The sequence below is a fragment of the Pecten maximus genome, chromosome 17 (assembly GCF_902652985.1).
Source record: "Pecten maximus chromosome 17, xPecMax1.1, whole genome shotgun sequence".
In the NCBI taxonomy this organism is placed as follows: domain Eukaryota; kingdom Metazoa; phylum Mollusca; class Bivalvia; order Pectinida; family Pectinidae; genus Pecten; species Pecten maximus.
Window position 1 is genome coordinate 15,021,441 of NC_047031.1, and position 13,932 is coordinate 15,035,372.

Sequence of the window (13,932 nt, forward strand, 5' to 3'; positions counted from 1 at the left end):
GAGTTTATGCGCGAGACGAGGTACCTAACGAGATACAAACATTTCCAGTTGGCTATATCGTCAATACAGACGATAGTGACAGACCGGGAAGACACTGGTTGGCCTTTTATTGTCAATCTAAGGACGAGACGGAATTCTTCGACAGTTACGGACATTCACCGAGTTATTTTTCATTTGAAGCGAACTGTTATAACGATAGACGATTGCAGAGTAGCACATCGAGAGTGTGTGGTCTGTATTGCATGTATTACCTATTGCATAAAAGCAGAGGTGTGACGATGGAGTCTATCCTTAGACCATTTGGAAATGACTTGAAAGAAAATGACAATTACGTGTACGAATACATACAAAACTCATTTCCGTATTGTTTTTATAGTACGTGTACTCATCAGACGTGTTTTGCAGAATTGTAAATAGTCTTGTAAACATATGACATTACACATATTTGATATTATTTTTTCTCGGGTCGTAAATTAATAGTAACTATTCATGTAAATATCTATTGTACCGTGTAAAACATTACACATATTTGTTGTTGTTGTTTTTTTTTTTTCGGGTTGTAAATAGTAACTATTCATGTAAATATCCTGTAACAACACGTAAATATCCTAATGTATCATGTATATCTGAGAGTTATCCTTTTTTTCATTTTTCTCGGTGTAGGATATTTTCATATATATATATATAAGCATGTCATGAACGTAACCTCCACCAATAAAATATCATAAATAGTGAAGTCGTGTGTACGTGTCTTCATTTGCTACGATGGCGTGGTATACTACAGAGAGTCTAGTGAAATTCCAGTCTCCGTGTAGAATCATGGTGTGTGGCGCGTCGGGTTCTGGGAAAACGTTCCTGACTAAAAGGATTTTGGAAAGCGCCAGTGGCATGTTTAGCGAGTCCCCCCGAAAGATCATTCTGTGTTACGATACCTGGCAGCCAGCGTTTGACGAGTTGAGGCGAAATTTGAGGGAGATTACGTTCCATCAAGGTTTGCCGAACGAAGACCAGTTTAACGAATGGGGGGACATAGAAGGTCATAAATTATTGGTCATCGACGATTGTATGGCGGAGGGAGTGGACAGTCCACATCTGATGAAAATGTTTTGCGTGAAATCTCATCACCAGAACTTTACGGTCATGTTTTTAGTACAGAACGTGTTTCAACGTGGAAAGGTCATGAGAACTCTGAGTCTGAATACACAATACTTCATATTATTTAGAAATTACAGAGATCAATCACAAGTAGAGGCGCTGGGAAGACAAATATTCCCCAGACAGAACGCTTATTTCAGAGAAGCCTATCAATTGGCAACGACAGACAGATTCGGTTATCTGTTAATAGATGTCTCACCTTCGACTCCGGACGTAAATATCATAGACCTGCGCTCCGAAGTACCCCCACTCCGCACCAGGATCTTACCGGGAGAGGACACGGTGTTGTATTTTCCTAAAAAACAATGAAAAGTTTAATCGAATTCTGGTTGATAGCATCGGACAAACAGAAGAAAGGCATCTTGTTAACGTCAACAGATTCACAACTCAAGTTCATCATAGAAACCATTCATAACGTAGCAGCGGATAACATTTCCATTTCTGAGGAGGATAAAAAGAAAATAGCCAAACACAAAGTGGGCATATGCAAAGTGTTGGCGAGAGGGATCAGTCGACGTCAGAGAAGGCGGAGACTACTCGCAGTGAGTAAAATATTACCTGTGTTCTTTACAAACTATTTGACATGGCTAAAGCAATGATATTAATACCAAAAACGAAATACGACGACATCATCAAACACGAGAACGATTCAACTAATACACACACAAGCACCATCGAACATGATGTCAATCCATCTGATGATAAAACGCCCATTACCACGAAGAAATCCAGCGTAGAATTGACAAATAATATCGATAAGAGTAAAACCGACCCACCTGATACGCCTGACGCAATCCACGAGCCCAGTCTAGAATCGATCAATAGGGAGCCTGTGTCACTCAAACGGAGCATGCGCAGAAAAACAAAAAGTCAGCGAGGCGGAAAACTTGCTTTAAAGACCACGCCTCCCCAATTTCAGAGAAACCTAAAAACGAAGAAACGTAAGTGGTTGTCATTCAACATATAGAACTCGACGAAACAGGTCCTAAACAAGATGGCAGCACAATATTTTGACGATTTACTTGATTCTGTGTCAAATGGTGACGAAAATGCAATTCAAACAGTGAGGAATTTGAAAAGGATTTTAAACTCTATAGATTTATCTCCCGTGAAAAAAAACAGAAGGGAAGATGACGTACTCAAAGATAGACAAAATGTGAATACTTGTGATCAGTGTGGGAAGCAATATTCTACCGATGAAAAGTTGAAGGCGCACATGAAGAGACATTTTCGTCAATTACCGTGCACAATATGTGGAAAGATATTTAAGGATTCAGGCAACTTAAAGACACACCTGATTTCACACAAAAATCAGAGTTCCTACAAATGTCACGTGTGTGACAAATCATTTACGAGGAAATACAACATGAAAATGCACGTGAAAAGCAAACATGGACTGACTGGTGGAGATCTACCTAATCCTAGCAGTAGTCGGATACCGGAGCATTTCAACACTAATACACCAATACCTTCGAGAATCCAGTCGCCACAGCCGGGTCCGTCCGACGTCCAGTCGCCACAGCCGGGCCCGTCCGACGTCCAGTCGCCACAGCCGAGTCCGTCCGACGTCCAGTCGCCACAGCCGGGTCCGTCCGACGTCCAGTCGCCACAGCCGAGTCCGTCCGACGTCCAGTCGCCACAGCCGGGTCCGTCCGACGTCCAGTCGCCGCAGCCGGGTCCGTCCGACGTCCAGTCGCCGCAGCCGGGTCCGTCCGACGTCCAGTCGCCACAGCCGGATCCCACCGGTTCTCAACCAACGGGAGAACATACCCATTCGGACGATGTGAGCTTGCAAGGAAATGCTAACGTGAGAAACATATATCCAAATTTCAGTGACGATGGTGACATACTCACATTTTTTGCCAGCTCCAAAACGGAAGTGATGTATCATTTAAAACGGTTGTGTGAGAGATTGAAAGGAATTAAGTGGTATCTTAACATTCGTGTGTCTTTGGAAAAGGAAACTAGAGAAGGTAATGTAGTACAGACCACCCCACATTTCTTGAGTAAAGCATATATATTAATGCCAAATGAATCTGATCTAGAACACGACGTCAATACAGCTTATCAGAAAATGTTTGCCTCATTTGAGGAGTTTGTACGTAAAGGGTCTGCATGGGTACTCAAGAAAATCATAAAATTAGAAATACATGTTGCAAAATACTCACCATTGAGTGGTTCTTCTTACATACCAACTCCAACTACTTTCAGAACTCATAAATTAGTCAATGTCTTGAATCGTGACGAAAAATGTTTCTTATGGTCCATTTTGGCATCCCTCCATCCCACCGATACCTCTCCCGAACGCATCTCTCATTACGAGATGTACGAAAGCGAACTAGACATGACGGGTATCCAATATCCAGTCTCCATCTCCCAAGTACAAAAGTTCGAAAGACAGAACGACGTATCTGTAAACGTGTTTGGACTCGAGGATAATACCATTTATCCCATGTACGTGACGAAAACGAAACAGTCGCGACATCACACCAATCTGCTCTTTTTACAAGAAGGTGCAAAAACCCATTACTGTTTGATCCCCAATCTAAACATGTTTTTGAGCAGAACGAAAAAATGTCATAGTCTAACACATTTCTGTCAACATTGTCTGCAAGGCTTTACCAGTAGCGTTTTATTAAACAAACACGTGGAACTGTGTTCCACCCACAGGACACAGAGAGTTGAATTTCCCGGAGATGATGCTCTCTTATCGTTTGAGGACTTTCAGAAACAAATGAAAGTACCTTTTGTCATTTATGCCGATTTCGAAACATTTGTAGAACAAATGGATTCGTGTGAGCCAAACCCAGACCTTTCAAGTACGACTAAGAATATAAAGTTCGAGCCCTGTGGATTTGGATACAAAGTCGTGTGTATGGAAGATAGGTATACCAAACCACCCGTCATTTACAGGGGAGCTGACGTCAGTAAAACGTTTTTAGAATGTATCATAGAAGAAGAAAAACATATCAAAGATGTTTTAGGTCAGCCAGAACCGCTAGTCATGTCTCTCCAGGACGAGCAGTCTTTTATGGAGAGTACTCGGTGTCACATCTGTGGTAAGCATTTTACGGAACAGAGTACGGTGGTGCGAGACCACTGTCATTTGAGTGGGAAATTTCGCGGTGCTGCACACAACGAATGCAATTTGAAGTACAAATATCCCACTCACATACCTTGCGTGTTTCATAACTTAAAGCGATTCGATGCTCACATCCTGACTGAAAGTATGGGTCTATTTAAAGACCGCGAAATTCACTGCATTCCTAACACTACGGAACAGTACATTTCGTTTAGTCTGGGTGATATCAGATTCATAGATTCGTTCCAATTCATGCCTCAGAGTCTAGAGACTCTGACAGAAAATCTGGCCAAAGAGGGCTTAGTGAAATTCAGTAACTTTTCTAAGGCATTTACCGAAACAGAAGCCAAATTCCTACTAAGAAAGGGAATATATCCCTACGAATACGTAGACACTGCCGATCGATTCTTAGAACAAAAGTTACCACCAAAAAAGAAATTTTATAGCTCGTTGAGTCGCTCACACGTGTCAGATGCAGATTACGCACATGCACAGACCGTGTGGGAGAAAATGGACATTCGAGACCTCGGTCAGTATCACGACCTCTATCTCAAGACGGACGTGCTACTGTTGGCCGACGTATTTGAGAACTTCAGAAACATGTGTCTCGATTATTACGGGTTAGATGCGGCTCACTTCTATACCAGTCCCGGTCTGGCTTGGAGTGCAGCTTTAAAAATGACGAGAGTGAGGTTAGAACTCATCAGAGATCCAGACATGTATCTCTTCTTTGAAAACGGAGTGAGAGGAGGTGTTAGCATGATATCTAATAAATACGGTCAAGCTAACAATCCTTACATTCCAGAAACGTATGACCTCTCCCAACCACATTCGTACATTATGTACACGGACTGCAATAACTTGTACGGGAAAGCCATGTCAGAACCGTTACCCATAGGTGGGTTTCGGTGGGTCGAAAACCCACAATCATTTGATATAACCAAAGTCTCCAAAAACGGAGATCTGGGTTACGTACTGGAAGTAGATCTGGAATATCCAGACGAACTTCACGACAGCCATTCCGATTACCCCCTCGCACCGGAACGTAAAACAGTCTCAGACAGCGAATTATCACTAACGAGTAAACAGCTGTGGAAAACCTTACATCCTAGCACTAAACACACCGATGATAAATTACATGGACGGGTACCGACGGAAAAACTGATTCCCACGCTAGAAAACAAGACGAAATACATCTGTAATTACAGAAATCTGCAGTTGTACCTGGAATTGGGTCTAAAAATAACCAAAATCCACCGAATCCTAGAATTCAAGCAGACACCTTGGCTACATCCATACATACAATTCAACACCTCAAAAAGAGCGTCCTGTAAGAACGAGTTTGAGAAAGATTTCTTTAAACTCATGAACAATGCCGTATTTGGCAAGACGATGGAGAACGTGCGCTCCAGAGTCGACATCAAGCTGGCACACACGGAAAAGAAACTAAAAAAATACGTGGCAAGGCCTTCGTTTAAAAGATTTACCATCTTTAACGAAGATCTAGTAGCCATCCAGAACGACAAAGTCAAACTCGTACTAAACAAACCCGTATATGTTGGACAGACCATTCTAGATCTATCCAAATGTATCATGTACGAGTTTTATTACAAGTACCTAAAACCCAAATATGGACATGGAATCAAGCTACTCATGACGGACACGGACAGTCTTTTGTATCACGTCCAATGTCCAGACGTTTATGACGACATGTATCGGGACAGACATCTGTTCGATCTGTCCAATTATCCGGTCGAACATCACTGTCACGACACGAGAAACAAAAAGATACCGGGATATTTCAAGGACGAAACGGGAAGTGAGCCCATTGCAGAGTTTGTAGGACTTCGCGCCAAAATGTATTCTTACGTGTACGCCGTGAAAAATAGAACTGAAATAGAAAATCTGGTAGTCCGATGGAACGAGATAAAAGAAAAACAGGTAGCTAAAGGTGTTGCAAGAGCAACCATCAGACGTGATCTCAGACACGAAATGTACAGAGACTGTTTATTTGACAACAGAACGATAATGACCAAAATGAATTCCATTAGAAGCGACAAACACCAGTTGTACGTTTACACCGTCAACAAATCGGGTCTCTGCGCTTTTGACGACAAACGCTGGGTCTTACCCAATCGGTATGACACGCTTTCATTTGGTCATTATATAATTTCCGCCATGGGATGGCAATAAAAACCGAACCTCAAATATAGTTTCACAAATATTTATTTCAATTATCGGACCGAAGTCGTCATGTAAAATATTCGCCAAACTCGTTCATCATTGGTGTCGTTTACCAACTAAATTACGACATTATATAGAAAAGAAAGTTCCAATTTAAAATCAAAAATTTAAGTTTATAAACACAAAGTTGTTAAAAAATAATAAAGTATTCAATTTAGATATAAATGTAGACAGAAAAATCACATGGATAGTTTTATTGTTAATCTAAAACAAAACGTTGTATTTAAAAGTCAAAACAAAGCTCCTATTTAAAATCAAAAAGTTTCAAAACAAAGTTTCATTTTAAAATAAAAAAAAAAAAAACAAAGTTTCATTTTAAAATAATAAACACAAAGTTTCAATTTAAAATCAAAAAGTTGAAAAAAAAAGGTTTTAAAATAAAGTTTCAATTTAAAATCAAAAAGTACAAGTTTCATTTTAAAATCAAAAAGTATAAGTTTCATTTTAAAATAAAAAACACAAAGTTTCAATTTAAAATCAAAAAGTACAAGTTTCAATTTAAAATCAAAAAGTATAAGTTTCATTTTAAAATAAAAAACACAAAGTTTCAATTTAAAATCAAAAAGTTGAAGAAAAAAAAAGGTTTTAAAATAAAGTTTCACTTTAAAATCAAAAAGTACAAGTTTCAATTTAAAATCAAAAAGTATAAGTTTCAATTGGTGAAGAAATTCAAAATTAATGTTCAAGTCAAATGTATGAGAGACATCACTTAAAGGTTACGTGATTATTATATATTCCAAGGTATGAGAGGTATCATTTAAAGGTTACGTGATTATTATATATTCCAAGGTATGAGAGGTATCATTTAAAGGTTACGTGATTATTATGTATTCCAAGGTATGAGAGGCATCATTTAAAGGTTACGTGATTATTATGTATTCCGAGGTATGAGAGGTATCATTTAAAGGTTATGTGATTATTATGTATTCCAAGGTATGAGAGGGATCTATTCTGAATTATGAGAGACATCATGTGAAGTTTAAAAGGGTACAAGAGGTATCATGTACGCTACAAACTCTGGTGTTAATTAATAGTAAGAGAAATTTTCATATGAATTAAAAATATATCAATATTCTGAAGAGAGACATCAATTAAAGGTTACGTATTCTTAAAGGTTACGTATTCTTAATGATAGATCACGTGTTGCCATATTTTAATTTACAGTTGATGTATTAAACGACATCTGTTCTTACGTAAACAGGTTCGTGTGTGTATAGAGAATGTAATTATTCTACAAAATAACATTGCTTACATTTCCATGTTATTAATTCATTTCACTTATGTTTTGTATGAAGTCACTGTATTTTCTCAATAAAATGATCATTAAGCCAAAAGTTGTTTAGTTCTCCCTACATTCTGAGATACAATCAAACACCGTCTCTTCATTATACGTGCTAAACACGACTTCTACTTTACAATAATATCGATGTCTGGTTAGCCTTTTCATTTGGGAACGAACTCTCCCATATTTCAACTCTACTACACTGTCGACAAAGAAACGAGTTTCGTTTCTGAATTCTGGATAGCGCCTCATTATGGCTTTTACAAGATAACGATAGATGACAGATCGACAGATGTCGACCTCGTGACAACCGAATAAGATACTGATGAAACATAGATTAGTAGCACAGTACGATGTATCTCTTAATAATACATCCCCGTTTAAATCTACGAGCGACTTAGTGAGACGTTTACGATACATTATTGAGAGACGTCGATATTATTGTATAATAGAAATGCTATAAGAGAGATAACTCGCTTATTGAAACGATGACTGCAGATATTGGTCAAATTCATCTGCATAACTGTTATTTCCCGCTCCTGCTCCTGACTGGCTCTTGCGAGTATATGGATGCATTCTCCTTTCAGCTACCTGTAGTAAGAAAGCAATGTAACTAGAACACCAACAGTAGTAAATAATATATTGACGGATGTTTAAATTCGATAATTAACTTACAAGTACGTGTCTTACATCACTACTGCCCTGTTCAGGCTTCGGCTTGCTCTCCTCTTGATTTTGACCCTGTGGAAGAATTGAATTAATTTGTACAATGTGCTGTTTAAAATTACATTGAAGCTATAAATTGATGATATACATTGTGCTGTTTATAGAAAAATACACTTACCTGATTAATCAAATAGAGGTTATCCTCCAGGTTCCCCCTAAGGTCCGTCAAATCTTGATATTCATCAAGTGTTAGGGGTAGGTAGTACTTCTTCTCCTTCTTAGTAATATGCACATAAACCACTCCGTTGAAGAGATTTACGGATATACTAGTTTGACTATTTAATCTGCTTGACAAGGATGTTTCATTCGAACCATCTTTCTTTGTATGACTCGTAAGTTCAAATTTTCCGTAGATATTTTGTTCCATTTTTGCGCCAGAAGTGACGGTTAGTGGGGTTTGCGCGCTTTTTTATATCACCGATATGGGTGTGAAACTGGGTAGAATCGAAACGACCAATGAAAACCTAGAATGGTGAATGTTTAAAATTTTAAATGGTGTTTTCTTGACAAACCGGTTTTTTTTTCTCCACACGACACTTGTGTAACACATTTAATTTTACACTGTGTCAGCATTCAGCTCATATGATTCTGTTACGTATACAATTTCGTGTACAACAATTTTATTTTTCTCATTTAAACATATTTATTGTTCTAAATATTAAGGATTGGGTAAAAGTTATTACAATTTATCGGTACCTTTTACTCTAATGCAGTACATACATGATAACACTTTAATGAAGCATACAAAATTAATACATAAAACCTGTTGCTGGATTTGATGAAAATTTGCACGGGTTTTCAAACTTCTGTATCAATGGATAGATTTCGATTTTCAGAAAAAAAAAAACTTAATAAATTTATAGATCGTTTTCACCATTTAGTCAGTAAAATTGTTGTAAAAATGTTGTAAGGCTTTTTTTTTTTTCAATCGATACTTTTTAATTGACGACTTTTTATATTAAATAGTGAATTGAAAAATTCTGATTAGGTTAAAGCTGTCACCGTATTCCGGAAAACAGAATTTGGCGGTAATTCTGCACGTGCAAAGCGTGAAACTGAATCGGGTAACTAGTCCAGTGATGAGCAAAGATGGCTGCAGTACTGCTCTTGCTATTATCGCTCGTACTCGAGGTAGAGGGGTGTATCAACACCCCTCTTCTCTATGCATGCAATGTGAACAGAGATGACACGACTCTTGACGTTTTTTATTGCACTATGAATGAGGAATGGTTGGCCCGGGGGGTCAACACGACGTTCACGTTGTGTTGTGGTCCGGCGCCCCCGGATCAACCATACATCATCATCACCCATTGGCAAGCTGGCGACCGTCTCCTGGGGGAATGCATACATTACTTCCCCCACATCAAGATCTACCCCCAGGTGGATTGTGACATGGTGGAGGGGTTGGTGGATAATTGTGTAAGTACAATCTATTCTGTTACTAGAAAATAGTTTGTGTATATATAATATCACCTAATCGGTTTTACCGTTTAAATATCTATTCAGGTCAACACTTGTACCTTACAAAATCTGACCTCTGTCAGGTGCAGATACAGGAATTTAAGTTAGATGGGGTGTGATAATTAATTTTCAGATCCATGAGGAGACCCCCACCACGGTCCATGAGGAGACCCCCACCACGGTCCATGAGGAGACCCCCACCATGGTCCATGAGGAGACCTCCACCACGGTCCATGAGGAGACCTCCACCACCGTCCATGAGGAGACCCCCACCACGGTCCATGAGGAGACCTCCACCACGGTCCATGAGGAGACCTCCACCACCGTCCATGAGGAGACCCCCACCACCGTCCATGAGGAGACCTCCACCACGGTCCATGAGGAGACCCCCACCACCGTCCATGAGGAGACCCCTACCACGGTCCATGAGGAGACCCTCACCACGGTCCATGAGGAGACCCCCACCACCGTCCATGAGGAGACCCCCACCACCGTCCATGAGGAGACCTCCACCACCGTCCATGAGGAGACCTCCACCACCGTCCATGAGGAGACCCCCACCACCGTCCATGAGGAGACCTCCACCACGGTCCATGAGGAGACCTCCACCACGACCGCGGTGAAGGTGCTGTTGGTTTTGGCAGTACTACTACCATTGATGTTTAGTATGTATAATCTCATACTTTCTTTTTAATGTGGTCTTGGTCAGTTTTTTTTTTTTTTTTTTTTTTTAATGTTAGTAAAATACAATATCAGTGCTTTCCAAAAACATCTGACAAATATGATGAAAGCTCATTTGGCTCGATAATAAGTAAATATATCATAAGCATGAACAATAGCCATGTACATTTTCGATCCAACAGAATTTTCTCAGACAACTTTCAGGATTCTGAAAAAAAAAAATTCATACATTTTAGTCAAATGCTCTTAACTGAGAAATAATGTATTCCTTTCCAGTTTTAGTCTTCCTGCTGATTAGGCGAAGGGCTTACAGGGGTCACAAGCCCTATAGGATGAGGGAAGAAGGAGACATCTGTAAGTATTTCACATAAGATTTTGCCTTTCATGAATCTGTAATGTAAACAAACTATCTCTCCTGACTAATTCATAACATTTCATCATCTATCATTGATCATTTTAACCTAGATGTTATGAGAGTTTCCTGTATCAATGATGATTGTGTATGTATTCCAGTCTGGTATTTCAGTGAGTTGTCTCCCCTAGATCATAAAAGTTTTGTTCTGTTTTCAGTCAGCATTGAAGATCAATCTGATACAAGTAAGTTAATTTTAATTCCTAATGACGGTTAAAACATATTTTAAGGTTTTGGTAATCAGATGCTAAAAATTATTTTGCTAGAGTCTCCTTCAGTCTTGAAGAAATAACAATTGATAAAAGTACAGGTAAACAGTAACACTAGACTCGCCAGTGCTGCTACCAACTATTCAGCTTTTTTCATCAAAGCTTGGTCAGCTTCACATGTCTCAAGGTTAATAACTATAGCTGAATTACCAAAATATGATGATCATGATCATTTTTCTGTCAAAATATGGAACAGCGAGTTCAGACAAAGATTTGGATCTCTTGGACTTTTTTATCTGAGAAAATGAGCTTCAGCTTAAGGAATTTTCAACCTCCGAGTAATGTGTATACATTTCTGTTATTTTGATTCTATAGTATGTGTATTATTTTAATTGTAGTCGAAATGAACAGACTGGACCCCCCTCCCTCTGACCATTATGAAGATTCAGGTAATTAACTACTTATAAGTTGATAGCAGTGTTAAATATATTTCATGAATATGAATTGTGTGTATTTACCTTGTAGAATTATGTCTGCCTAGTTTTGACCAATAACAAGGTTTGATATCTGTATGACATTATTTATTTTATATTGTAGATGAGACCATTCCGAAGATGGTGGAGTCATCAATTGATGGTATGTATATTGGATAATTATGGTCAGAAGTGTTTATACTGCGGTTAATTTACTTATTCGGTATTATTTATATCTGATATTATTTGATTTAATTATGGTGAGTAAAAGAGTAGTTGATTTATTTGGTATTATGTTACAGTTTCACAGATTGACTTGCCGCCCTCCTCCTCCTCCTCCTCAACTGACACACACACAGGTAAGAATTTTATAAGTTCGAAGAGTTAAATTCCTCTAGTAAACAATTTCCTGAAATATTTCAAAGCATCTTCATCATACCTTACCACTTAACCAACAGATAATAATTTGTATGTTATAGTTGTGGAGGTGGAGCCCATCTGGCTGAGAAGTGGGAGGAGGAAGCATTAAGGAGTAAGTTTTTTTCTTTATAATTCTCATTCACATGCTTGTGTAATCACTTACACCGTACGCTTTTCTGTGATGTTTTCAATTTAATAATTCATTTGAGTGGATAGTGTGTACAATACATTACTACTTATTCAATATAAAATGGTAAATAATCTGTTTGTATGTTTTAGGAAGGAAGACGACAAAAGAATTTGGATTTTCTGATTGTGTGCATGTGTGTGTGTGTGTGTGTGTGTGTGTGTGTGTGAAGGTGATTTATGTGTATACATATATATAATAAGCTTTTCTGTGATGTCTTTTAATGTGGTAATTCATTTTAGGTGGGTGTATGAGAGTGTATGTATGTGAGTGTATAAGGATGTGTGGGAGGGTGTGTATGAAGGTAAGAGTCTGTGCCTTTTAATTTACACCAATGATTTTTATACCAATGTTTAATTATATCTTATTGTGATTTTTTTTATACCAATGTTTAATTATCTATCTAATTGTGATTTTTATACCAATGTTTAATTATATATTTTGTTGTGATTGATACTTATTCTAATTCTCAGGGAGAACATGTGTGTCCATTTTAGTTACGTGTACCAAATAAATGTTTTGATTCGTAATCTATGTTTTCTTGTTCTTAATGTTTACTCAACAGTCGAGATTTGTATATGTAGATTCATTGATATATTTTACATACCTTGTGAAGAGTGAACGTTATCAGTTTCCCTCATTGGGAAACATGTGTTGGATTTGGATGACGCTAGTCTTCATACCTCGGAAGTAAATCAGTGTTTTGAACGGCGCCATGTTTACGTGTAGAACATGTGGGATGCGGTTAACGTCCTTGACATTGACTTCACGGTGTATTGGTTTTGGACGATGCCACTCTACATACCTCGGGAGGGGGATCTGTGTTTTTGGACGATGTTATGTTTATGTGGTATGACTCGTACTGCTTCTCAAAATAGACTGTCTATTTCATAACAAGATCTAGATTCCTTTATGTATTTTACATACCTCGCGAAAAGTGAATGTAATCGGTTTCCCTCTGTAACGTCTCGGACGACACCATCCGTGTTTTGGACGACGCCATGTTAACGTCCTTAATACTGACTTCACGGTGTATTGCTTTTGGACGATGCCACTCTACATACCTCAGGAGGGGAATCGGGGTACATGTATGGTTCAACGCTCTCTCGGATAGGCACTTGTGTGCTTTCTCAAAATAGACTGTCGATTTCATAACAAGACCAGGACATTACTTTGAAAACGTGGGGCACTTTATTATACATTTTACTGTGCATAGTCTAGTGATACCCGTTTACACAGGTTAAATAAAAGTTGAAGAAGGTCTCTCAGCAAAATGCTAAGTACGTTTATACAGCATAGCAGTTTCAACTTCCAATTTCTTATTTATAAACATGCCTCCCCATCATGTATTCAATCATTTAAATATTATTGGTTAACATTATTTTCCCCCCCTTTAATTCCGTTATTGTCTTGCTATGTCGACTCCCATCTCCATTTATCATATTTACCGATTGGTATTTATGATTTTACAGGCTTTGGACTGTCTGACATTTATTGTCAGGCTGGATTAGAGTCGTCCGTCCGTCTGTCTGTCCGACACTCTTGCTAGTTATGTTTAGCTAGCAAGATTTGGACAACTTCCCCGTAAGGAAGGTTGTCC

The 13,932-nt window shown here is 38.5% G+C and overlaps 2 protein-coding genes across 2 annotated transcripts; one reads left to right on the plus strand and one right to left on the minus strand.

Annotated features, from left to right (window-relative positions):
* Positions 1–7,108: 7,108 nt before the first annotated feature.
* LOC117315541 lies at positions 7,109–9,348 on the minus strand. Its single transcript, XM_033869777.1, has 3 exons — positions 8,608–9,348; positions 8,439–8,504; positions 7,109–8,354 (listed from the first exon to the last, which is right to left on the minus strand). The coding sequence occupies exons 1-3, from the start codon at positions 8,854–8,856 to the stop codon at positions 8,241–8,243; spliced, it is 429 nt and encodes a 142-aa protein (XP_033725668.1). The 5' UTR covers positions 8,857–9,348; the 3' UTR covers positions 7,109–8,240.
* Positions 9,349–9,477: 129 nt separating this feature from the next.
* Positions 9,478–12,941, plus strand: LOC117315537. Its single transcript, XM_033869774.1, has 9 exons — positions 9,478–9,908; positions 10,084–10,615; positions 10,908–10,985; positions 11,202–11,228; positions 11,651–11,701; positions 11,850–11,888; positions 12,028–12,084; positions 12,205–12,257; positions 12,425–12,941. Exons 1-8 carry the CDS (start codon positions 9,579–9,581, stop codon positions 12,252–12,254), a joined length of 1,164 nt encoding a protein of 387 aa, XP_033725665.1. The 5' UTR covers positions 9,478–9,578; the 3' UTR covers positions 12,255–12,257; positions 12,425–12,941.
* The last annotated feature ends 991 nt before the right edge of the window (positions 12,942–13,932 follow it).